General features: G+C 37.6%; 1 protein-coding gene and 1 long non-coding RNA gene across 3 annotated transcripts; one reads left to right on the forward strand and one right to left on the reverse strand.

Annotated features, from left to right (window-relative positions):
* The first annotated feature begins 104 nt into the window (after positions 1-104).
* LOC130151879 (uncharacterized) lies at positions 105-10,544 on the forward strand. Its single transcript, XR_008822782.1, has 3 exons — positions 105-201; positions 3,129-3,219; positions 10,474-10,544. It is a non-coding gene; the product is annotated as an uncharacterized LOC130151879 (long non-coding RNA).
* Positions 10,157-26,899, reverse strand: LOC130151878 (WD repeat and coiled-coil-containing protein-like). 2 transcript variants are annotated; one of them, XM_056344660.1, is made up of 3 exons: positions 24,798-26,899; positions 15,862-15,982; positions 10,157-12,102 (listed from the first exon to the last, which is right to left on the reverse strand). In XM_056344660.1, the coding sequence occupies exons 1-3, from the start codon at positions 26,715-26,717 to the stop codon at positions 11,936-11,938; spliced, it is 2,208 nt and encodes a 735-aa protein (XP_056200635.1). In that variant the 5' UTR covers positions 26,718-26,899; the 3' UTR covers positions 10,157-11,935. The 2 variants fall into 2 exon arrangements, with proteins under 2 accessions (XP_056200635.1, XP_056200636.1); XM_056344661.1 differs by lacking the exon at positions 15,862-15,982 and having other exon boundaries at positions 11,934-12,102.
* Positions 26,900-27,021: the final 122 nt, after the last annotated feature.

The following is a 27,021-nucleotide window of genomic DNA, read 5'->3' on the forward strand; positions in this document are numbered from 1 at the left end:
GCTTACAATGGGCGGGCGCCGCCAAAACTACAGCTCCCAGGAGGCAACGGGGCGGGGCGGTGACGTACGCTCTCGTGGGCGCGCACCGCCTCAGGGCGGTTCTAGCGGTCGCCGCGGCTGGGGGGACGGCCGCCACTCGTCCCTTCGGTCGCTGCCGGCGGGGAACGCACCGTGGGCTATGGTCCATCCGTGTGGCTCTCGGTGAGGCCTGAGAAGGGACCGAAGGAGAGACGAGGCGCCTCAGGCGGGGGTGTCGTGTCCCCGGTGTGGAGTAGTCCCATGGCGGGAGGGGCGCCTGGGGGTTCGGGCAGCAGTGGTGTGGCGGGCCCGGCCTCGCCGCCGGGTTCAGGTCGCGCCCTGGGGCTGGAGGGCGATAGGAGAGGTAGCTCCTGCCAACCGCCAGGTAGGCCACCGGTGTGAACGTGAAGCCTCCGAGTTTCAAGAGTTACTTGGATCCTTCTGCACAAGAGAAAGATACAGGATGAGCTGTGTGCCTGCTTTGTTTTGTGTTTGTTGATTTTGGGTTTTTTTCCTTGGGAGATCACATTTAAGTGAAGAAAGCACATAAATATACATAACTACTCCAATAAAACTTCTGTCTTGATTGCCTTGGGTGTAAGTTCTTGGAGGAGTCTCAGGCCCTTTAAAAGTTAATTACATTGCGAGACTGTGCTACTTTGTCACGACTCAATACTGCAGAGCAGTCTGATCGTTGTAATTTTTGAAACCCACAGTTCTGATACGCGATGTTGAAAGACTGGTGAAGGTGCCTTACAGGGCTGATAAAGGTGTGAAAAAAACGCTTGAAATGGTTGCAAGGTCAGATATGTTGGTAGCTCAAACTTACCCAAGAGAACACTAGGTGGTGACTTGGCTATATTGCATGAGTGCCTTTACAAAGATAAACAAAAAAAATCAGACCTAAGGAGTTCTTTATGTTAGTGGAGGAAGGTTTAACAAGAGCCATGGATTTATTCAAATACATAAGACACAGCTGTGAGTTTGGTTGACCCCTGTAACAAATTGCCAGCAGAGCAGATTCTCTACCCCTGTCTTCAAGTTAAAATTTGGTGACTTTCAGGGACATCTTATTTAAATGCAGGTTTTGCATCAGCTGCAGAGAAAATTCTGAGCTCAATAAATGGATTTTCTGTTAAATTCAATGGCCTGTGGTGTATTATAGGTGAGGGTATCTATGTATCTATGGGAAACAAGGTAAAATTCCATGTACTGTCTGTATCCAAAAAAGCTCAACATAATTTCATTGTTGTATACCTGACAGAGCACCTGCAAGATGCAGAAAGATAGGTTGATGTGTTTGAGAAGACTCCAAAGAGTTAGAACTCTTACGTGATTATACTGGCAAAGGTTTGTGGAAGATAAATTGCTGCCGTTCAAAGTGAAAGAAGTTAGTTTCCAGGTTCCTTTGGAAGCATGTTCAGCGAATAAGTGGCCATGGGATAGAGACAGGGATGGCTAGAGGTCCGGAGTAGGATTTGTTTGAACTGTTGTGGTTTTTAAATGGAAGAGAATCTTTCTGCCAGCTTCAGGCACTTGATGCTGTGAGTTGCAGTAAATAAATGAATAAAAGACAGATTTGAGATAATAGATTTCCAAGGCTGCATTTTTAGTTTAGAAAGATAAGCAGTGGACCCATATGCCAGATTTGCTGTGTTGCTCTACAAATACACTCAGGTGTATGAGAATTTATCAGAAAATGAACAAACACAGTTTTGGGGTTTTTTTTCTCTTTTTTCCTATTCCTCTTTCATTAAGAATAGGCAGGGTGCAACTGTAAAGAGAACAATCCAAAACTAGCCCAGAACTGAAAGGGAGATCTGAAAAATTTCATTTAGAAATCTATTCATATGTTCCCAATATATCTTAATATACTCTCAGGGTTAGGGGATTAGTATACTATGCCTCTCAGAGAGGTGAGCAAAGATGAGCTGGGCTTGAGTCATGGCAATGACGATCGTTTTATTTGCTCTTGTTCTTTTAGCTCTGGGAAGTACACACTTAGCACAGTTACAAGAATGGAACAGCACTAGGAATTTCTGCTCTCTTTTGCCTGCGCCTGTGCAGTACCTGGTGGGTTGTTAAGGGTTGTTTTCCAGTTCCACTCCCTTCTCTCTGCAGGATTGCATCTGCTTGAACACTCAGCACTGTATTACATCAGTTGTTGGCATAGAAGGTGCCTGGGGTGCTTGTTCCTGTGCATTGCAGAGGGTAAAACGGAGCCTGTGCTTTCAATCTTGTCCTCAAATAAGAGTGACCAAAAAATATACCTCCTAAGGCACTAATGGTATGCCCTGTGATTTTTTTAGATTGATGGTGATGCAGTTTGAAAGTGCTGTCAAGTAATCTATAATAAATAAGATAATTTCTGGGGACATGTTTCAGCAGCGAGGCTCACTGTGTAGCATTTTCACTTGGTGCCTGTGAGCCTGAGCCACCAGGGAGCTTTACTGGGCAGTAACCATTTGTGGAGTATAGTTTTATTCCTGTAATCTCACAAAGAATCTTATTTAACAGTAATGATTTCACATTCTACTCTTTTCATATAAGCTTAAATTGACCATCCATATTAATACACAGAAATAAACATTTAAAAACTGTTTTATCAGGTGGAGAGACCACAATTCAAGAATCCCTCAGAAGATGTTTTCACATTAAATGTTTGTTTCCTATGCCTATAATTATATAAGTATTCTTAAAGACTTTATTTTCATAACATAAATTCTCTCACATGTATGTATAAATGCTGTTCTGCAAGTGAGCTGAAAATATCACCAAAACTTGTAGTTATTTGTAAATTATGGTTAGTTATATAATGTTTTGATTGCAACAGGATTGTATCAGCCTACCAGAGTGCCAGGATGGTGTATAGGTAGCTATTATTACACCTGGGCATTTATTTCCATCCCCAGCAGTGTGTATCTTATTTGCGTAACCACAGGCAGGTTATTTTGCGATGTAGAACAGCATGAAAATTGCTGCAGGCGGCTTGGCCAGCAGCCACTAGCCATGGCTAGTCACACAGCCATGATGTGCATAGCCACAGCGGTTATTTCTCAGTAGCTGTAATGCAAATACACATCTCTTGTTTTCTTTCTTTTTTTCCCCAGACTTTTCAAGCTGTTTACTGCTGATATATATGATGCATCTGTTACTTCAGGGATTTAAATGATGCAGAACCCCTTAGGAGATGTATATAAGGTAGGAAGTGGGGCAATGAAATTATGCAAGGAAAAGTGTTTAAAAAGCTGAAATTATAGAAAGCATCTCCCTATGGTCATGCTCATTAAAAGCACACCTTTTGTCTTTTAAAAATATGTGCTTGCATTGGGTCAGGTTTGTTCTTAAACACTGACCAGCCTCACAAATCTGTTCTCGGTCCCTGCACTGGGAACAGATTTGCATTCTCATAACTTAATTTGTTGCATCATTTGGGCATCTGCTTTTCAAATTAGATTGAAACACAACATTAATAAAAATATAGTACAGTCTGAGAAAGAAGAGTTATAAATACCTGTTAAAGGGAAAGAATGGCAGGGAAAGGTGAAATGGATGCGATGGGGAGACACGCTGTGGAGTTGTTGTTTATGCATGCTATAGATTTTTTTTCTTTGCTCTTATTGAATATGTATGCATTCAAAGAACATAATGTTATAAGGCAAAAGAATTTGAAGATACTTCCTGTTAACTTCACAAGCATATTTTTTAAAAAAATATATTAATCTAGGTTATGGACATTAATGGATGATCAAGTTGATCTCATCATTGTATTTCTTAATGGGAAAATGTAATGAGGCACTGTCATGTAATTGAGACCCCTAACATATGACATGGTAAAGCCTAAGATCAGTAGCTAAAAGGTACAGAAGTTTTCTGTGCTTTTTCTTATTAGATTAAAAATGTTTCTTCTTAATTTTGGGAGGTGTTTAGTAATAAAGGTAATATAAGATGAAAATTTTTTCAGAAAATTACCTAGACCTGAGTCAATATCATGCTGTTACAAGAAGGCAGGCATGGCTGTGGGATGTGTGAGCAGAATCATTGTGTGTTAGACACAAGTATCTTGCCTGTTCTCCTTGGCTGAGCCCAACGGGGTCACAATACTTCCATAGCATAGGCAGAGCTGAATTTTGCTCTCTGTAGCATGAGGTCTTGCGGGGGTTCCTTGTGGCTCCAGGCTTTGAGGAATGGAGAGGATCAGTGAAAATTTGGGGGACTGGGACCATGACAAAGTGAGTGGCAATTACTGCTTTTCTCTGCAGCAGTAGCTACTATGCCTCATCTCCTAAAGCAGGTAGCACGCCACACCTCTTGAAGCCTGCCTCAGCAGGTTGGACTTTGGCAGGTCCAACACTTTGCTGATTGCTGTAGAGACAAAGGAGATGCAGGCTGTTGTCTAAGTTAGTTTTCAAACAGCTGATTGTTACCTACACCAGGAAGAAGGCATGGGCAATGGTAGAATACTCATACAGGAACGTTTTGTCACCTCCTGCAGTTGTTCGTGCTGTGGCAGCCTACTTTTTCTGTACACAAAAACATACACCAGTGCTTTTTCTATGCCTGAAACAGACCTTCAACTAAATTCTACTAACTCTACTGCAGTTTAAGACAGATACTGAATGCTAGTGTAGGGCAGAGGAGCAAGAGGTCCAGGGTGGATGTCTGAAAGAAATTGAAGGAGTCATGTTGCTTAGAGAAGACTAAAGGGAAACATAATGGATATAACTGTTTTCAAGTATTTAACAGACAGCTGTAGAAGACAAAGGACATACATTGTGAATAGTCACAATCTCTGCTTTGAGGCAGGAAAAGGGATCTTCCAGTCTGCTAGCATAAAGCTCTGTGTCAAACTATTGTACTTGTGCTGCTGTGAAAGTGCTAAGAGGTAAAAATTATCTCCTGACTAGTCACACAGTTTGTTGTGTACCCTAAATAACATGCAAAACAAAAATATCATGTATATTAAAAATGAGATAGCTTTTTGAAAGTGTTTCCATTTTAAAATTGGTTTGCGTAAAACAATTACATTGCAAATAAGGATTTTTGATGTGACAGTGTTCCTTGGGAATCGTCTTTCCAAGAACATTTTCAGGCATACCTCTTCAGAACAAATATGCTCTTTTAAATTACACATCCTTGTAATGGTGGTTAGTCCAGAACCAAGCTCATATACAAATCACATCCTTACAGGTATTTAAAAATATCATGTGAGAGAGATTGTTCAGTTCTTAATGTTTCTAGTAGGCACCCTGGAGTTCCCTTTTACTTATGCCACCATATGTAGATCTCTTTTCTCCTCAATAAATCTTGCTGTGAGAACCCTTTCTTATGGCAGTAAACAATTCAGGCCTAGATACTTCTGTCTCCTACAGTTGCATTTTCTATTTTCCTTTTATGTAACTAATCTGCAAAAGCACTGCTTTCATCTTTGCTGCTTCTCAGGTTAATCCTACATTTCAGGCATGCTGTTATGCACAGTTTTCTTTCATGCTATTAACAGGTACAAGTGTTCTGAGGTAACAGTGTATCAATGAAGATCAGTGCAGCTACATTTTGTGTTGATAACAATATCATTGATACCTAAATAAAATTTTATTAAGGAAAGATAGACATGGGAACAGAGATTAACAGCTGTATGCAAGTTACATGAGCATAAGAGTATTTACAAACCGAGTGTGAAATCATGACTTGTTTGAAGTTAAAAGAAATTCTGACAGTAATTTGCAGTGGAGCCAGTATTTTGACTTACACTTTTTTTCCTTATTTGACTTATTTTTAAGTAAACTAAGTTTCTGAGTGAAGGACAACAAGGGGAACAGTTAGCATCATACTTAAAAATCAAATTGTGACTAATTTGTTAATTGTAGGTTATGCTGTCTGTGGTAGGTAAAATGTAAAGAAATACAATTCGCCTTATTGTAAAATGCACTGAAACATTAAGCTTCAAAAGTAATTTATTGATAATTACAGAGACACATAATTCACTGATAGATAAAGGGTATGAGATATGATAGCACTGGCCATGTTAGTAGGTCACTGGTGTGACTTAAGAATCATGATGCCTTCTCCACTATGCTGGCACAACTGTGCAGCTGAGCTGTAGGTTCAATTGAGAAACTGACCTGTTTTACCAGTAGTTTGGTGGGTCTTTTCAACCATATAAATTTTGGGGTCCATACATTTCCATCCAGTGACTGCAGGGGTTGAATGGAGAATGAGAAGGCCTTTCACCTGTATCACTTTGGAAAACTTCATCTCAGCTTCCCACAGCTAAGTTTCAATTAGGACACTAGAGCTTTTCTCATGTGGCAAAAGTTTATGTTTTGATTGCTGAAATTGATACATTATTGTGAATTTTGTACATTTTTTTAAAAAATAATCTTTGTGAACTGTGCCTTTCTGTACTGCCTTTTATATTTTTGAAATGTATTAAGTATGTTTGATGTGAAGGAAGTGACTGTTGCCCCTAAAGCGAACTAACGGTTTGTATTTGCCTGGAGTTTTGGTTCATTTTCGTCTGTAGTATTACACCATGGTCTTTAGATGTATGGCTCTCCTGACTGCGTACTCCCTTGTCTGCTAAGATATGGTGCCTGCTGACAAGTGGGATGGATCCTTGCCAAAGGACAGAGGTTGTTGAGTACTAATGGTTTTAACTGGCAAGTCTGTATAACACTGCAAATGTCACCTCCTGTGCAGGAGGTCTTTCTGTGCCAGTGCTGAACTTGGCAGCACATGCCTCCAAACATTTGATCACACCTGGTTGTTCACATATATGTGTCAAATAATAGTGGAGGAAAGGGAAGCATAAAGTTCGAGGGCAGTGTTGGCTCCCTGCAAGCAGAGGCTGAATTGCACTGAGCACTTTGGTAACTCATATCAGAGGTACCCAAATGTCATTACCTGGGAGATAATGGAGACCTTTACTTGTCCATTAGATAACAGCACCAGCAGCAAAATACTGAATCTCAGCAAAGTGAGTTTGCATTTTAACATAAAGATTGTGAAATTGCCTCAGTCTGTTAGAAAAATGAAGTCATAATATTCACTAATGAACATACGTATAAACATACAAATTTACTATTGACATGTAAAACACTAATACTTCTGTTGTATGGGACAATGGAAAATAAATTCATACTTTCATGTGCAAAATTGCATAACCCATGGGATTTACCTCACCTGACTTCACATGCTTAAAAGTTAGGTCAGATGAGTCCAGGTTTAATTCACTGGTTTTGTAATTGCAATCTGGTACTATATGTTGGCTTTTTAAGAACAAGTTTGATAAACGTTTGTCAGGAGTTACTTAAGAATAATTGGCACTGTCCTGGGTTAGAAAGAAGGACTCTTCAGCTACATATTAGATGGGGAAAATACTCCAATGCTTGGGGGTTGCTGTTAAGATAGGAAAAGCTGAAAGTAAAAATGGCTAAAAATATGTTAATTGTCCAAGCTGAGAAAACATAGATAAAAATAAGAACTGGGAGAAAGGCAGTTAGGTTTGATGATACTATTTATACTGTTTTAGTGGTTGGAGACATATTAAAGGGAATTAATACTTAAGATTTTTCACATGAGTGTAGATAAGACTATTCAGGAGTAGTAGAGGAAAAAAGGGAAGAACTAGTTGAGGGTCATGCAGGGCCTACTTTATATGCTTCCTGCAGCAATCTCTCACTGTTTAGCTATTATGAAGAATATCAAAGTAGTATTTCATTGTGCAAACTCAGCATCATAGATTGGCCAGCAGAATTTCAACTGACTTTGATTTTGTTGCATTTAATTTTTATATTGTTTTATTACTGTTCTCACAAAATTGTTTTCAAAATCAAAAAAGAAAAAGCCTATCTGGCATATAGAACTTGTGTTGTTAGCATTTTCTCAAGAAGTGGGTCAATACAAGAAACCAGGAAGAGTGAAGGAGACTGCTGCATGCTTAGCAGCAAAGTTATGGAAAACGTAAGGCAAGTTGTATTTTAACTTTACTTCAAAGCAGATTGTACTTTTAAGTAAAGATATACCAACTCTAAAAATATACTAGGATGCATATAAATGTGCTGGATAAATATGCAGAGTAATTAAAATGGAAATTTAGACTTTCTGGTATGTTGTTTATTCCCCACAGGGGAAATGTTTTGGAGGAGCTGGTACACCATTTAGTCTTCTGAGCACCACTGGTACTGCATACTGAGCGTAGTCATTCTGCTTTGACTTCTAATTTAAGCTCCTAGTCTTCCCTCTTTCCTCTCTTTTAATTACAGAAGGCAGACTCTCCTACTGGGTGACTGTGGACCAGGAACATAGCATCAGTAGTCTCATTCTTACTCCAGAGGAGCTCATCCTTTCTGCTGGTCAAATAAGGAACCTAAAAAGGGGGGTGGGCTTAGTGCCATCATGAAATTTAGGTGATCTGAACAGCTCTGCTTTTTCTAAACAGATTGATTTTGGCCCTATAAAACAGCACTTCTGGAGGATGGTGAATTCTTCTCAGTCTGTGCTTTTCTCCTTTTCACAGCCTACTGTCTGCTCAACTAATTTAGTAAAAACTCTATCTTTCCACATGCCTTTATCACTGTTTGTGCAAAAATCTTCTGTACAGCTTGTGCTTAATAGAACAGTCATATCTCTCTACTTCACTGATTCTCCATCTGTTCTCCATTCAAACCAAAGCTGAAAATTTATCCTCTGCTTTGCATAAATCTCTTCAGCACTTCTTCCAGTGCTTTTATTACTTTCAATTTTAACTTTACAGCTCTGTGATAGACACTATATAAGATAGTTCTGCACTGCACTCCTAAATCATTACCTGAAAACAAATATTTTCTCATTCAATTGGTGTCCATTTTTATGTGTATGATTTAAACATTTGTTTTCAAATAGATGCATGTAATAGTGTGTTTATAACTGGGGGGGAGGGCAGTGCTATTATTTAACATTATACAGTTTTGATTGATATATAGTATATTTTTTCTTAAGCTTTCCTATAAAATTGTAGGTGACCAGCAGGATGAATTGGGGTCCTCATTTGTTACCAGACTAATTGTGCTGGGTGATGATAGCACCTTCAAGTAGATCAGTTCCTACTTAGGTTCAGTAACCCTTGAATCATACAGCAGGCAAAAACAATGTTACCAAAGTATAACAAATCCAAATTAAGCATCATTAAACATTACGGAACTAAGTTTTTTTAATTTTACAGCCAGTTATTCCCTGAAACTAATTGTTTTGTCATCTAAAATCCATGGAACTGAACTGAACCAAACCGAACCAAACTGAACCAATCCAAACCAAACTTTGATAGCCGTTCAAAGAAGCTCTTTTCACTCCTGATCTTCTCAACAGTTAGATTGTTTTATAGAAAAGTAATACATGAAAAATTAAAATGGTAGCGTGACAGACTGACAATGAAGTATGTAGTGATAAGTGTAAGTGCTGAGGCATCTTTGATGCCTGGATACTCGCTGATCTCTGCTAAGATTTTCACCTTCTCAGAATTCCCCTTTTGGCTGTTTCAACAGCACTAAGGCATGAAGATGTCAAAAGGTGGAACATGAGTATTTCTGTAGCAATGAGGAAGTCCTTATGAATAATGTATGTAATGAACTCAAGGAAGCTATACGGGAAAAATCAAAAGTGTCTTGTTATCAACCCATTTTTCTTCAAGTTTGTATGTTTAGAATGCAGGACTGTTCCATGTAACATATTTTTTCTGTTTCATTAACCTTATTTCAATTGGACCAAACTATGAGACTACCACCCTTAGAGGATACTATTTGTGAGAAAAATTTCCTTTTACTTCTTCCTTTCATTGAGCCTAAGTAGTCCTCTAAAAGGTATCCTCCCATCATTCTAATCAGTTATAATTAAGTTTTATCTTACTTGGCCATAGTGTAAGTATTGTAAATACCAGGTACTGTTGTGAGACACAAGGATATTGTTCAAATATATTTGGAAGATTAGAAACAGCTGCTGCTTTGAAATGTGCAATGTCATTTAGAAATCTGATAATGCCCTCCCTCACCATACTAAGTCTGTGAACCTCTGTGTTAACTTATTTGATTTCAATGATTTGTGCTGATTTCAGTGAAGGAAAGCATGACTTAAACCAAATCTTGAAGCAGTAATAATACAAATACCTTTTTGAACACAATTTTAATGCAAAGTAGCAGGCAATCCAATTAACCAAATAACTGTAAAGTAATAGATATGTTTAATGATTAGAAGGTCAAATTAATTTTGGTTTTTTTGGCGTTTTTTGTTAGTTTTGTTTTGATTTTCCCCACAAGCAGGAATGCTTCTCAAGGCTGCTTAAAAATATCTTTGCAAACAAGGTAGTACAAATATACCCAGCTACATTGCATACCTGTGGATGTGGGCAATTTGGAATGATGATTCCTTTGTCTCTGGGAGGATACTTTAAGCTAATGAGTCGTAACTGTTTCCATCTTTCAGGAACTGAAACTGTTCTTCATGAGATTTCTGGCTGCATCACTGGAAAGGTACTACTGCCAAACCTCCAAACACGTTAAGTGTCTTCAGACCATAGATCTACCTTCTTGATCCAGCCTTCATTTGGAATGAAGTATTGTAACTTGGTTTTAGCGTATCTGCGCCCTATAAACAGGCTTGCCATGGTTCCCAGGCAGGGAAAAAAGAGTCTCCAGAAGTATTAACAAAATTCAAAATGCACAGTATGAAATATAAGTCTTAATAGTAGCTTAAATAATTCTCATCCCTTTTGTGTTTCCCTGAATGTGCAGGGTGAAGCAGGCATGCCTTTCCATGGTTTCTGCTGGAGCCTGTCCAGTAGTACCAGTTGTAGGCCTCACATGTGTAGCTACTCATTCATTAAACTTTACCCATGTCTTTGCATTTAGGGGAAGAAAAATTAGGAAGTTCATTTAGCTCTTCCTTTATGCTTATTTCTGTCACCATAATCATGAAAGTTCAGTTTTCATGAATCTGCCTGCCTGCTTCTCAGATGTACCTGTATTGCGTCTTGTCTCTGAGGGTGAGCTTCATCTAACTAAATGAAAATATTTGTATTTATATTGGTCAACCTAGCTTGCTTTTGCAGCCGGTGAAAAGGAATAGGCACTTACTTACTTAGTAGGGATGGTTCACCACAATCAGTTTGAAATCTACATTAGGGCATGAGAAAGCTGCTATGGAAGTGCTTTTCCTTTTTTTTAACTGATCATACCAGAGTTTAGATTACAAGTGCAGTGTAGACACCTGCATTTAGCCAAATGAAATTGATGTTCAGTGTCTTTGATCCTTAACTTACCTTGCAAGGTTTTTTCTTTCTCTTCTGTGTGCATGTATAGTTCTACATGCTGTGTAAGATACTGACAGGAGACGGTGATACAACCTTTTTAGTAATTGAACATTTTCCTATAAAAATTAAGCATTTCTGAAAACGTTGCAGGTTTCCATGGGATCCAGCTGGAACAGAAAAGAGCCTGAAGCAGTTTTCTTTTATTTTTTTTTCCCCTTCCCAGTTTTCCTTAATGAATATAAATGCTCTTTAGTTGTATTTTCTTCAGCTTTTGTGTGGACTGTACACCAGTATTAGCTAGATTTGTTGTTACCGCATATGGTTTTTAGCATAATATTGTTTCTCCAAGAACACCCTGACCACAATTAAAGTAGAGGCTAGTCTCTCTGCTCCAGTCCACTGGCAGCCAATAACAACAGCTGTGGTGAACTTCACTCTAGGTCTGATCCTTCAGAAGAAATCATGAGGGTCCATCCAACCCTAGGATTTAGCTATAGTGCAACCGTGCCACAGATTTTACAGTTAAAATACATTGAAAGTAGTGAAAACAGCTTTCTAGTCATTCCATTTCTGACACTGCAGAATGTCTTTGTATTGTATTAGAAAAGAAAGTCATTAACGTTCTTTGTTCAGAAGTTATGTCACACTGCTTGGTGGTCGCGTTGAAATGCTTTTTTTGTAGGAGTGACCTCCACAGACTTCTGAACTGTCAGTTCCATCCCTTATAATTATCTCTTGTGTTGCTTTGAATATTAATGGCACAAAGCCATCCTTGTCTGCAGTGAGCACAATCCAAGAAGAACCTACAAAAGTTAAGCAAAAAAAGAAAATGAGTGTACTGCTCTGGTTATGTAAAATGTATAAGCATGTTTTAAAAAGTCAGCCAGCACCCAGCAGAGCAGGCTTTCTTTTTGTGCACTAAAGCCTTATTACACTAATGACGTTAAGATCTGACAATCCATGCTAAACACACCTTTGTGTAAATGCAAAGGGAGGCTAAATGAAAGGTCTTGAGAGGTCTGAGGCATTTTGTCCCTTATTTAAATTAAGTTGAAAAACAAAGTGCATCTTTGCTAATTCTGATAAATTATATCTTCATTTTCTGAAAACTCAGCCAGTCTTTCCATGCTGACTTTTGTTCTAGTGACATCTACTTCTGCTTATCCTTTTTGCTCATCTGCTCTGTCCAAATGATGAAGAGATCATAAAACCTGAAAAAGTTGGCAAAGAAAATGATTGTGCTGTATTTGTTCTAGAAGGAAGAAGCATTTTCCATCTCCTTTACTGTCAAGCCATGATTGTTCAGTATGTTTTCAAATTCATATAGCAAACGGAAGTTACACCTTGAAGATAATTTACAAAAGCTGATATAATAAAATTTCTTGTCCTTTATTCATTTATCGAATCTTCTCATAAAGAGAATGAACAAAAACTGAATCACATTTTTAATTCTTTTTTTTTTTCTGTGGAAAAAAACGAGGCAAGATTAAAAAACAAAGACATCAAAATCATTCAGGTTGAGCTTCTGTATTGCATAGAAGCAGAAAATAAACCTATCCCTCCCCCTTTGTTTTTTACTTTCCTTTGCAAGTCAGCTTGAACATGAAGCTATATGTACCATATATATTTTTTCTAGTGAATTATCTGTTCCCTTTCGGACTGGATATTGCAGTTCTTCTAGAAAACAGTGTCTTCTCTATTTTGTCTTTTTTTCAGTTTGAAAAAGTCTCTGGCAACTGAAAAGCATTGTGGGAGCCTTTGTATCACATGTTTTTCTTAGAGCGTGTAATCCTGTTATTACTGAGCAGGGACATTAGCTGGGATAGGAGGTAAAGAAAGCCCTGAAGCATTCTGTTCTTCTGTTCTAAATTTTTAATTCAGGGAGATAAACGTGTGTTTTGAAAAGGAATATGAAAAAAGGAAGTGTAGAAATACCAGAAGAACCATGCTTAATTTTTGCCAGTCCTAAAAAAAGCCTATTCCCAGAGCAGGCAAATCTCCCTTCCTTATACTATTAACAAAGCACTTTTCCAGGCTGCTACACTATTGCGTGTTGTCGTGTCACCTGTTACATCATAAGAAGATTGTAATTCAAAACCATGAATCTCTAATCTTCTACTCTTAATACTTTCTTTCTAATTCTGGACAGACTTCAGATTCTTTAAGCAATGGGCCAGAAAGTGGAAATTCTGCTGTCCAAATCAATAGTTACATTGTTGGTCAAAGTGATAAAGCATACTTTTTTGTCAAACTCTTGGGACTTTTTTATTTTCATCCATTTAAATGTTGGAAATCTCTGTGTTGTAGATAACACTTGTTTTGAAGCATATCCCACAAAATACTTCAGTGGTGGAAAAACCTTGTGCATAATGTAGTGCTTTTGCTATGCACGATTATTGCAGTGCTGACCTGCTGAAATGAGAGACTTCTGTGTGCTAATACCAGGGCACTATATAACAAGGCTATATTTAGTATAGGTAATGGTATTACAATCCTGGGCTTAAAATGCCAACGATGAGTCCAAGTTCATTGCTGGTATAACTCTGATAGTCTTAATAGCCTTACTGTGGGTTGTGCAGTTTACTGCGGCCTACAGTTGTGAACTTTTTTTTCCCCCAGTATATTCAAGTTTAAGTGTTTATTCATAGTAAAAAATGCCAAGCTGTCATTGTAATACAAGCACACTCTTCATTACGTCCCCTTTAATTATATAGTATTAAAGGATGGGAGTGATATTTTTAAACATCACATTTAATATTCATGCCTTTTGGAAAAGGAAAGATTTAGGAAAAGGAAAGATTTAGGAATATAAATTTGTACTGGTCAGAAATCAATAAAGAACTACGTAACTACTTCTGCCCCAAACCTGATAATTTTGCAGGATTGTGATGAGTTTTAGAAAGATTCTTCTTTCATTTTTTCTTTTTGTTGTCAAAAACCAGACTTAATTTCAGAGAAGCCAAGCACCACATTGAACAGAAAGAGGGACACGTTAGGTTGATTCTGATTCATTGCCTTTTTGATATTTCAGAATCCTAATGCATGAAATTGAGAAGTGGTGTTCTGCTAATTAAATATGAAATATTCAACTGTTCTACAGAGCTGAAAATGGGTTTTCTCAGGCCCATTGTTTATTATTTTCATACTGAATTCTGAAGCTCTTTTTTCATTAGGGGCATTTGTTTCCAAAATCAAGAGCTGGAAGTACAGGCCAAAAATGATATCGTCCTTGCCCTGCAAAGCTGCCTTGTGTTACTGCAGAAACCTGCTGGGAAATAGCTCAGCAGCAAGTAGAGTTTTTTCATATATGCCTCCACTGCACTGTACAGTCAAGAGAGATTGCTGACAAAAGTACGAAACCTGCATATCCTTATCTTCTGGAACAAGTCTCAGAAACTGCTGTAAGCTAGGGGAAAACTGAAATGGCCCAATGTGTCTTGGTGACACACATAGGCAGCTCCCCTGATCTGTGTTGTATTTGTGGCCCCTTTTCTTCATTCCTCTGCTCTCATCAACAACAAGGAGATAAGCAGAGTATGAATGGCAGAATGGTGCATATTTTACATTTCTTTTCCCCACTGTTCTTGGTGCCAGCACAAGTAACATCCCAGGCCCAGTTTCTTTCTTGTCAGTAAGCCTAATTATATAGCAGTCTGGTGTGCAACCATCATTATTTAGAAAACTATAGCTTATATTATTAATTTCCTTTTCTTTTTGATTTCACCAACAGTTGAATATATTTCTCATAAGACAGAGCATAGTGATTAAGCCAATACGTCTTAGCCTGCCAGGGGCTAAGACAAGGGGTAAGACAGAGGGTAATTTATGCATCTCTCAGTGTGGAAACCAGGCAGAGACATCATAATTACAGCCAAGTACTGTGTACTGTAAGATCATAATATACTCAGACTGTGATGAGAAAAGTAATCAGAAGGGTTACAGAAAAATGGCTAAAAAATAACAGTATATATGTTTCTGAGAAGGTAGCATACATGAACAGTCAGGGACAAGGTAATTTAGAAATCAGGCTGGGGCTAGGGTTTCCCTAGCTGCTTCTGTCCTTACAAGTTAGTCAGTAGTGGGTGGTAGAAATGTGAGATTGGCAAATTTGAACATTGAGCTTCATTGTTTATCTCACATTAAAAGAATTCCAAATGCTAAATGATACATCTATATATAATATTCTGAGAATCAGATTTTCTCCAGCCTACTCTCTATTGTCAGGTCTGAGACATGCTTGTCAAGATGAGCAAAGCAAAATGCCAGAAGGTCTCAAGGAAGCACTATTTCCAGGTAACACAGTGTACCGATTATTTTCTTAGCCTTCTTCTGCAGAGGCATCTAACATACTACTCTGATAAGAGGTAGTTCTGCAGTTACTTAGCATTTAAATGATTTCAAGAGATACTCTGCTGTATTTCAGGCAAAGGAAAACACATACTTCTCAAAAAAAAGTTAGCTATTTCGGTTTTCTATAGTATGGGGTAATTATTCTACCACAATGCCTCTTTTAAGCTAAAAATCTCAGGTGAAACCTGATACCAGAAATAAAAAGAACATACCATGTTTCATTTCAATAACAGGCAGATCAAACAGCTGCTGAACTAAATTCAAATGGATCTTGCCATCACAGAGAAGAACATCTTTTGTTTCTTCAGTAACTGCTCCATTTGAAAAACTTCTCTTCAAATGCATGCATGTAAAAGAAAAGATCTTGTTAAAGGCTTAGACATTGTGCCTGAGTTCTTTTAACCGTTCCTCTGCTCTTACTCCTTTCAGTTCTCTAGTCATTTTGCTTTTTCTTTATCTGTCTTTGCTACAATTTATAGATGACACCATCATGCAGTGCAATTCTAACCACGATCTCATAATCCCATGTGAAGAGGAATATGCCACTTTGCTTTTTACTTTGTTTTGCTTTGTGTGTTTATGCAGCTCAAAACTGCATCAGCCCTGTATATATAATATATTAGGTCATGCATGTATACGTCCATTGGATCTTTCTGCCTGACGAGTCAGTTCAGTGGAAAGAAATATCATGCCTGAAATAAAGTTGTCCAAGATGCTACCAGAGCAAATGAGTAGTCTGTTCCGTTTCAGTTGTACACATCGGTGGTTTTGATAGTCATTGGTCAGCTATTCCACCCCAGTAGAATAACCTGAGTTCTGGCATAGAGGGAATTGCAGAGAGACTGGACATTGTGGCAGTCTCTCTGAGAAGTTGTCATAACAAGGTAGCTTGGAAATCCTGTGACTTTCTTTGAGAGAGAAGGAATGTATGAATTTACAGCCCTAGAATATGCTCTGACATTCACTAAAAGAACACACTTGAATATAAAGGTGGCATATTTGTACTTCATGAAGTTTAGCTGGCCTTGGGAATCGACACCTTTGTGTTCTGTCATTCAGATCACTGCAAAGTCCAAGGACTGCAAAATAGTTGAGCTAGTATGGTTATGAAGTGGATATATATATTTGCATTTATATTTTCTTATCTGCTGTCATTTGAAATTTTTCAGTCACTAAATGCTATTATAGAATATATGTGAATTGGACATTTTTTTCTAAATAATCTTGCTATACTTGTCCTGTGAATTTCATTTTGTTCTTTCTTCTCCATATTTTCCACCTGTGTAATTCCCATGTGTTATGATGTTGGTTTTTTGCTGTGGTATCCCTTATGTTTGCAATACCTCCAGATTTAACAGATTTGTTACTTGAATGAACAGTCTATTTATCCTGTGTCCTAGACCTTTCTGTCTTGTCCATTCAGAAGGCATCCAAGTTAACGTTTTAGAATGGATTGAAAAGATGTCATCTATCCTAACTCCTGTTCTAGTCCTATCTTGTCTGTGTCTACTTCATACCCTTGAATCTTTCTTGCTAATAGGAAACCTCCCATTGAATGAATTCACAACTGCATCTTCTGTTTCTGTGCATAGTAATCTAACCTTTGAGTAAATAAATGTCTCTTGTAATGCTTGTCTTCGTTTCTAATTGTGCTGTCTTTTGACTCGGTTGCTCTCTCAGTGAATATGTGCATGAATATATGCATGAATATGTTCTTTTTTTGCTGTGTAACAACCTTTCTAAATCAGTCACTTTTCATTTTTCTGTACATAGTATGTATGCTGTCATGCAACGACATCACATGGGTTGTAAATCAGGTTGTCTACCAACTGTTGCTGAAGTATTTTTCCCTATTCTGTCACAGATTGACCATGCAGATAGCCTATGGCTAATTGTTATTTGTTTATGTATTATGATTGCTTGAAGATGTAAGAACCATAAAAACATCTTTCCATTAAAAATGTAAACTTTCCAACTTTCAAAAGTCTTCTCATCTTGTTCCCTGTTCAAAACAGCCAGAAATTTATTGCTGTGTAATTAATAGGAAAATACCTAAGGAATGGGTTGAAGAAGTATCATTAGTCGTAAAACTATCATAACTTTTTATAACAGCTATAACCATAAACCAGAACTTCTTTGTCATTTTTAGGTCTCTTCAAATACTATAGTACTATATTCTATTGAACCTAAATACATTTAAAATTCAGTGGGCCCAATGTCCAGCAGTAAGCACATGCTCTGCATTTACATTGCGAAGATGCTCTTTCCTGTATAGATATTTGTGCAAAGCTTTTCATTGCTGCATATTGTGGATTAGCACATACAACAGCTACTTCATTTTCCTGAATTCAGGTTGAAATACCAGAATTTATTCAAACTTGTACTTCAGTGAATGGATTACAGAAAAAGGTGGACTACAAATGAGACAGGCATGTTGCCTTGACCCGACTGGTTCATTTTTTTCCCATAGATATGCTTCAACTCAAGAATAGTCAGAAATAATCTAGCTCTGCTTGTGTTGACTTGAAATCAGTTGAATGGAAATGTATACTAAGGATGACGGTGTTCTAGTATGTTTCCTACTTCGCCTTGCAAGTTATTGTTGGAACAGTCATTGAGGTGGAAGACATTTTTATACATACAAAACTACACGACATCTGGGTTTTATCCTAACCACTTTTTTAAGTACAGACCTCAAAGCTTAAGTTTCAGAGTTGTTTGTCTTTCATCACTTGTGAACATTCATATTAGCTGTTCTCTCTGTCTTTGTCATATACTTCTGTTTATAATGATAAACTTAATAATATTTACATTTATTTTTGTCTGCTGGCAAATTCTGTCAGGTCAAGAATCTTTTGGTTTTAATTTTCCAATTATTTAGTCTTTTTTGTTTAATATTTAGTTTAAGTGATGATAACATGCCTTCTCTTTGAGGAATATGTTCACATACATTGTATCTTAGATTAACTGATTTAAACCCATGCTTTCTTGAGAAGTGGGTAACTGTTAGTATTCCCTCTTTATAGGTGACCAAACAATTACACAGGAAGATTAAGAGATTTACTCAAGGTCATGGTAGTAATTTGTGACAGAGTTAGAAATGCAACTAAAATATCACCTTGATACTTCCCATTTTCATGCCTTAACCCAAAGATGATTTTCTAGTCAAATCTAAATTCAATCCACCTCTTCTGAAAATATATATCTGGTTTTGCTACGTTGCTATTTATCTCCAATAGAAGACACAAAACTTGCAATTCTCAGATTAAAATCCCTTCATGTTAATTGTTTTACCCTAAACCAAAGTTTATTGGTAAACTCAGAACATACTAATCACAGAAGAAATAAATATATTTCCACATACGTGAATGGATATTTTCATATTTAAGTTTCTTTAGCCAACTTCCTGTAGTATGTTAAGTCCAACTCTCCCTTAATAAAAATCCAAAAGAAATTAACCATCAATTCAAGAATTGTTTTCCTTCACCCATGTCAGCCTGCCCCTTGATTGGATTTTATAGCCATAAAGAGTCTTTGGGGCTGCAGCCAGCCCATCACAGTGTTGCCAAACTGTCTTTCAAAACTCATGTTTTGGAATGAAAATACATGCAAGAAGAATATAATTTACTAAGACAAAAAGAGTTCCTGGGTTAGATATTATATACCTTTTTTCTGCACAATAAATAAGCATGTCTTTTGTCACTTTTTTGAACCCCACTGAGAGGTCAGCTAGTTCTGCCTCTTGACCTTTTTCACTGTTTATGTTGTACTTCCTAATGTACTGCCTGCACTGGCCTGGATGCTAGATCATCCACATGAACTTAAATCCAACAACTGATGAAACAGGTAAATAGGAATATGCTACCCATCAGAGCTGTTTTTACTAACACTGGGTCAGTGACCAATTGGTGTTTGAATGTGTCTTTCTTGCACATGAATGTGTGGAAATGTAAAATGTTTTCTAGATGAGGCCTCACAGCTGTGTTGCCCACTATTGCATTACTTACTGGATGTACCTCACTGATGAACCTCACAGACTGCCTTTGTTCTTTTCATAAACATACCACATTTTTGATTCAGAGTCATCTTTTAGTCACTTAACACATTCAAGCTTTTGTCATCCTTGTTTGTTTCCAGCTAATGAATATCCAGTTTATAGCAGAAATTCCTTCTGTTAATCATAGAATATATCACTATGCACTTTATATTAGTTCATTTTAATTTTTTTTTTTTTAATTCTAGATGCTAAGGTCACCAAATTACAGATGCAATATCCTGGTCCTGTATTGAAAATACTACTGACTTTATGCCATACACAGATTTTATTATCATGTCTCATCAGATCATTAATAAAACTTCTAGATTAGCCTCAAGATCAATTATGAAAAAAATCCACTAGTAAATTCCTTCCATTTTCTTTTATATTACTATAACCATTTACTATCTTCCTTCCAGCTAATTCCTTAACCATCTTATGTTTCTTCTATTAATCCCTATTTTTTGCCATTGAACAAATAATATTCCCTGTGGCATGATTTCAAGTACTGTACTGAATTACAGGTGTTTTAAATATTCTTCTACGCTTTGTGTTAATAATCTGTGCTTTTATAACAGAAGAGTATCGGGTTAGTCAGTCACATCTCTGCATTGTAAGATGAATAGTGCTGTAGTGGCCTAGAACTCTGTTTTCGTTTTCATAAACCCTTGATTTCAGCTCTTTGTGTTGTGCTTCACTGGTAATTGCAGTTTTGATACCTTAATACCCATTAGTCAGCTTGCTTTTGCCTTGCCCCCACATTCATTGTTCTGGATGAGAAAAAAACGAGTAAATTAAATAGATGTGGGGGGTCTGTCCCAGAAAACAATGAAAAGAGAATTAGATGGCTAAGGAAGAGCAAGGAAGAGAAATGAAAACTATGATTTTTGACATTCAGAGTACTGTGTCTCATTAAGCCTTGTGCAGCATTGCCACAGGTAGTATTAATTAGGTCTGGCAGCCTGCACTGCTCCCCTATCTTCTCATGATTTTTACTGTTGCTGTGATTCCTGTTCAATTTTTGGTGGATCCTGGTTTTATTTTGGTGGAGATCTTAATACCTTTGCTTGCCCTTATGTGGAACATTCCAATTGCAACCCTAATTAACCTGTCAGAGAAGCATAAGCCTGTAAAATGTTTACGCTGGAAGAGATCTGAGGTGCTCAGGGGTACTTAAATCCCAGTGCAGTTTGCATTTATAGTGCATATCAGCATTTCAGATGATACGATGCTAGGATTTCTACCTGCTCTCGGCTCCCTGTTAGTAGTTCTGCAACTGCTGTTTCAGATACATTGTTATCTAAGATAAACCCTTTGTCCTCATGCTTGTGCTTCCACGATCTTTTTGGTTTGAGTGTAGAGGGTTTTTAAACTCAGATCTTTACTTTCTTTGCACAGTATGAAAAATTGGATTCATTTTTGACATTACATATTCCTTTTCTTTTGTGTCTGTGTATCCAACAAACAAATCCACTGCTGTAATAAAAGATTGTGTCTCTAAAAACCCTGTTTGTCTGCTATTGATCAGTTTCAGAACATTGTTGTCAGAATTTGTTCTTAACAAATTCCTCAACCTTTGCTCAAAATGTTACCCATGCATTAATCACACCTTCTCCTGACTACTCCAGGTCTTTCTTTTACAGTCATCCTAAATCTCTCCCTTCTAAACTTCAGGATGGCTGACTAGTTTCTTACTCCAGGGAGCAGTCATATCACCTTCCTCTTCCATCATTTTCATGACTTACTTTCTGTTGCTCAACGCAAGTCAAAATTGCCCTTTGGATTTTAGAAAGGTTCATGGTCTTATTACAGCTGATCATTGCAGCCTGGTCTTTGCTCATTTTACTGTGCCACGCTTATTACCCCCCTTCTTTATCTCTGCTTCATGTACTTCTATCAAAAGAACTTTATTGCCATATGTTTAGATCCTTTCTATTAATCTCTCAGCTCTGTGTAAAAAAAATGTTTATTTTATAGCTGACCTTAACAATAAGGTTTCTGATAGTAAATTGTATGAAGATGCTATAAAAGTACAAACTGACTTGTACACAATTATTGGTGAATGCAAAGAAAAGGAAATCATCGTGACTAATTGCTGAAAAGGTATTTATTTCCTTTTTAATTATGCAATATATGCTCTCATTGATACACACTTTTGACATAATACCGCTTCTGAGCAAAATGCAGGAGTTTTGAGATGTTCTTCAGATTAAGATGAATCTTATTCCTCCTGGAGAGGTTTGCCTAAATGCCATTAATTTCAAATCCAGATTGGCTTTATTTCCACTGTAATTAGCTTTTGAATGAGGCTAGTTTAAATATTCTGCAGCTGTTTCTTTTCTGGGGGAAAAGGATGATAAAAGTATCTTTTTGCAAAATGAAACAGAAACAAATCTGACAGATCCTCATCTTTTTTTTTTTAAATAATCTCCTCTTAACTGCATTTGTCTGTCTGCCCTCCCACACTATCCTGAATCACAAGTCTGTATGAGATGAAAGAGCAATAATATTTGCTTTTCAGGGTTGAATGATCAAGTCACCTCTGGTGGCTGAATGCTATTACACAAGTGATAGTGCAGTGACATTTCCAAAGTGTGAGTGATCATGTTTTTCTTTTTATGGCTATGGGCTACAAAGAATATAAATTCTGGTAGTATTGCATGGACGTGACTTCAGAGGAGTTATAGATAGGCTAGCACTAACAGAATAAACAAAGGTTTTGATGACTATTTAGTGAGCAGACATCATGAATTATTAAGTAATACACATTCTGTTTTATATTATGGTTTTCTAAGCAGAACTGGAATCATATATAAATATGTCAATAATACTTCTACACAACAGTGTTCATAATTGCCCGTTAATTATTGCTACAGTTTTATCTATCATGTTTTAAACTTTCCTTTTATTTTTTAATGCATAAATATGGTTACGCAGTACTGATCATTATGGTTTATAGTACAATAGATTTCTCAATCAGGATTGAGCCTCTGCCGTGCTGGGGATTATACAAACACTTAAGAAGACATGCACTTGGCACAAAAAGCTGAAAGATAATGGACATATTATTGACAGGACTGCAGTGTTCCTAAAGCTTAGACAGTTTTCCAAAGGCTGATATTTATATCATAAGGCAATAAAGCTATTTCCTGACTTTTTGCACTGTGAACACAGAGCCTGGCTGGAACCCACAGCCCAGCTGGTCTCTGAGCTCACAGAGCACTAATCAACTCCTGAAGGAGGAACAAGGTTCAGATGTCTGAATCCAAACTAATCAAAACAACTAATTTCTGAGAAAATTATTAGCTGCCTATGAAGCAAATATTTCCCTGTCTGTCTGGAGGCCTTTTTGCCATCAGTCTATTTTTCATTATTTTTTGGCATCATGCTGTGATCCTGTTAGATTTCAGAAGAGAGGCCGAACTGTGCAAGGCATTAGTTGAGACGCAGAAAAGCTATGTGCATCGAAAAGCCATTAAATGGCACTTTTTCTGAGTCATTATACTGTGGTACTAGCAGTGCTTTCTGCTGGCTCAATGTGAAACTAACCTGTTCAGATAAATAAGAGTCTTCCTTTCTGAATGTAGTTAGTCTAGCAGTATTTTAGAAGCACTAATACTTTTTTTTTTTTGCTTCCAAAGATAAAAACCAGGATAATTAATTCTTCCTGCTTGTGCAAGCAAACGTGCACAGTGACTTCAAATCTTAGATTAATGTTACGTGTCAGAAACAAAACTTCTCTTTAGAAAGGTTAATCCAATTGAATCCAAGAGATAGGGCTGCTTGCTAAATAAATAAGTGGATTTATGTTAAGCAATCAGAATTAATTTGAACATGCTGGAGAACAGAAGGGCTTGCTTCTTGGAAAATAAAATCCTAAATTATTTAAAATAGACATTGCTTTTTTCACCAGAATTTGTGTAATGTATTCAAGTTAAATTATTGACTAACTCAGATCAAAAGCTTTGCATTTATCCAGAGTAACTAACATACTAGAATCTCCTTAAATGCCAAATAAACAATAACTAAAAAGTAGTGAATATGATTGAATTGAGTCACCATTCCCTTAATGAGTGTTTAAAAGAGGAGTGCTTAGATGTCTGTATGGATTCCTTTAAAGTTAAAGGAAGTCAGACTTGTTTGAGAAGTACATGCTTCAGCAGCATCACAATGTAATGGATTACTTTGACACAAAGCTGCTTATGTTGCAGTAGATAAGAATACATTTATAATTGGCATCTACATCCTGAAAGGGACCCCAGTTTTAGCGGCAATACCACTAGCTTCAGCATGACCAAAAATATTTCAGTATAATGTTAGTATTACTGTGAAAAATGCTAAGAAATAATTACCCAACCTTCATTCCTTGGTTGAAATTCTTATTGAAAACAGTAGGAATTTTGCCAAAACAAGGGTGGGATAGGAACATGATGATTTGACATTTGTCTATTTATTTAATGAAATAATAATTGCATATTGACGGATTATTTTATTTTCTAGAAAATTTAAAGGGGTAATATGTTTCAAAAATTGAGTATGTCCAGCTCCGTGAAGTTAAGTGGTGAGAAATTAAAGCAGAAATAAGCCAACTGTCATGCACATCTGAATTTTCCAGAAACTGAGAGTCATTACTTTGTTTCGGTCTTCATGCGAGTCTAGCCTTGGAACTTCAAATCTTCAAACTTTGGATTTGAGCTCAGCTTTGAATGTATTATGTTTCTGGTGGGCTACTGTACCACCCTACTCATAGGCTTATCTCTACATTAACATATAAACCTTTTATACATCAACAACTGTTTGCCTCTGTTCTCTCTCTTTGATAGATGCACACATAATCAGTTATTATCTAAGACAGTTGTGCATAATCAAAGAAGAACAGACACAGATCTCCCATGTGAAGTATCCTCTAAGTTACCACGTCATCCTGAGTTATTGTTTCAATGACAAATCATAATACCATTTTAGATTAAGCTTGATTCCAAACTCAGGTTACATTTCTCATTGGTTGATAAGAACTAAACTGCATCCTCTTGATTTAAGGCTAAGTGAATACAAGATTGTTTAAAGATTCAGTGTGGTATCACAATATTTTTAAGCTGACAAAAAAGTTACCTGGTAAGTGATATGAACGACAGGCGGTTCCTGTGAACATGGATAGGCTAAAGATATCCTCCTCCCATTTTTAGCGAAGTCTGTTATTTCAGAAAGACTCAGTTGTAACTCACTGAAGCTGCCACAAAGTCTCTCTAAATTTCTAGATATGTGACTCATTCCTCTTTCACTTGGCAAATTGTTGTTTGTAGGAGAACTTGATGTTTCTTGGATCACATTGAACTGCACTTTAGGGGAATTTGGTCTGCTGGAAAGCCTGGTAGGTGTTCCAAAACCAAGAAGAGACACTGAACGATTGGTAGGTTCAGCATCCAATGTTTCTAAGGCCACTGAGGGATCACCTGGGAACCTTTTTTCATCCAGGTCCCTCACACTTGTTGAAATGCTCTGCTCATAACTAGGGCTGTTTACTTCTTCAATGAGTCTTCTCCTGCCACTAGGAGATTGAATAACTGTGCTTCTGGGTATTAACAGCTCCCTGCTTTGAGGCTGGTCTTCTGTAGCAAGATTTTCAAAGAACTTTCTTTTTCCAGGTATATTAACAGAGGGTTCAAAGTTATAAAACATATTCTGCTTATTCTCAGGCAATGCTGAAGAATCTTCTTCCAGCATCAATTCTTTGATCATCAGACGCATTACATACCTGTCTGAACTTGAGGATGGAACAAGACTAGGCTCAGGGAACTTTTGCTTGCCAATCAGAATCAATAGGAGTTTATCTGTCAAAAAACATAGACCCTTTGGTCTTTCATTTTTTTCCAGCTGGATTTGTTGAATATGAGGCATGCAGGAAGAGGTTACTGAATACACCAAAACAAGGTTAGAAGTATTAGAGGCTACTGCCACAATCTGAGCTTTAAGGTCAAAAGCCATAATATCAGGAACCAAAATACCTGGGATGGTGACTTTCCTGGTGGTGGTTACCTTTCTCTCAAAAGTCACCAAGATCAAGTGAGAAGAATCTTGACCATTTGTTGCTACAGAGTCTTTGCGTCTCAGAGTAATAAGAGGACTGGGATCAGACCGACGGTGGTTTGTAAGGATATGGGTTAAATCCACAGGACCTGATGAAGAAGAAGCAACTGAATCAACACCTGATCTATCTGAATCTGTGGACTTTCTTCGCAGGTCCATGGAGTATTCCTCATCACCAAGCACCAGAGCAGACTGTGAGATTAAAGACCCAGTTTCTGTACCAGATGGTATATCAAATGCAATGCCCGCATTCAGACCACAGATATTATCTAAAGGAAGTTCAGTGGCTACAGCAATTTGGAAGTCCAATGTGGCTTCTATAGCACAGATGTAACCTCCCACATCAAAGACTGGGCAAAAGGAGCAGGTATTTAGAGTTTTCTGAGTGTCATCCCATATGTAGGAATGCAGGGCACTGCCTATAGCAACTACTAAACGATTACCATCCTTAGTCCAGCAAGCACAGTGGATAAGCCCACTGCTTTTGATATCTGCCTTAACTCTAGTATTGTCAGTACGAACAGCATACAAGACTGAAGCATCTCTTTTTGTAAGCACAGCCAAGACCTCCTTCTTTGGATGCCAGACACAGCCCTGAGAAAGCAGGGGGAATGGCTCACCAACTTCACAAGTCTGAGAAATCAAGAGTTTGTTCTTCTCTGCAGTGCTGTAGCCCAGCTGCCAAATGCTAACATGCTTTTTATGCTGAACAGCGAGCAGAGCTGGGCTATCTGTAGAGCAACATGGGCCCCAGTAAAGCCCATGAACATGTTCAAACTGACCAACAACACTTGAGTCTCCAAACTTTAGCTGTCCATTACGGTAGTATAAAGCAGTCAGTATCACTTGCTTCCCATCTGTCCAGGCAATTCCATGCATCGGGTGGATGGCCTGATATAAAGCATTGAGGCCGGTTCTTAGCAGCTTTGCCTTTCCCAGCTCCATCTTTGTAAGCTTTCTGTCTACTCGTGGTTGTTCCAAAGTAAAGGATCCATGGAATTCACTTGCAGATTACGATGAGGAAAATTTTTTCTTGTGTTTCTTTCCCTTCCTTTCCAGAATCAAATTGAGTTTTTCTGCTAGTAGTCCAAGAGCCTATATTGTGAACTCCATCCCAGTAAGCCTGCAGATGCTTTTCTAAGTATAAATCCATGTCAAAGCTGCTTTTGCTATGTCTTTTCCTGGGAGGAGTTACGATCTTCATGTGATGGCTAATAAGGTTTAACCAATTACTGTACGTTTTCTTAGA

Source organism: Falco biarmicus, chromosome 6 (genome assembly GCF_023638135.1).
Source record: "Falco biarmicus isolate bFalBia1 chromosome 6, bFalBia1.pri, whole genome shotgun sequence".
Lineage (NCBI taxonomy): Eukaryota > Metazoa > Chordata > Aves > Falconiformes > Falconidae > Falco > Falco biarmicus.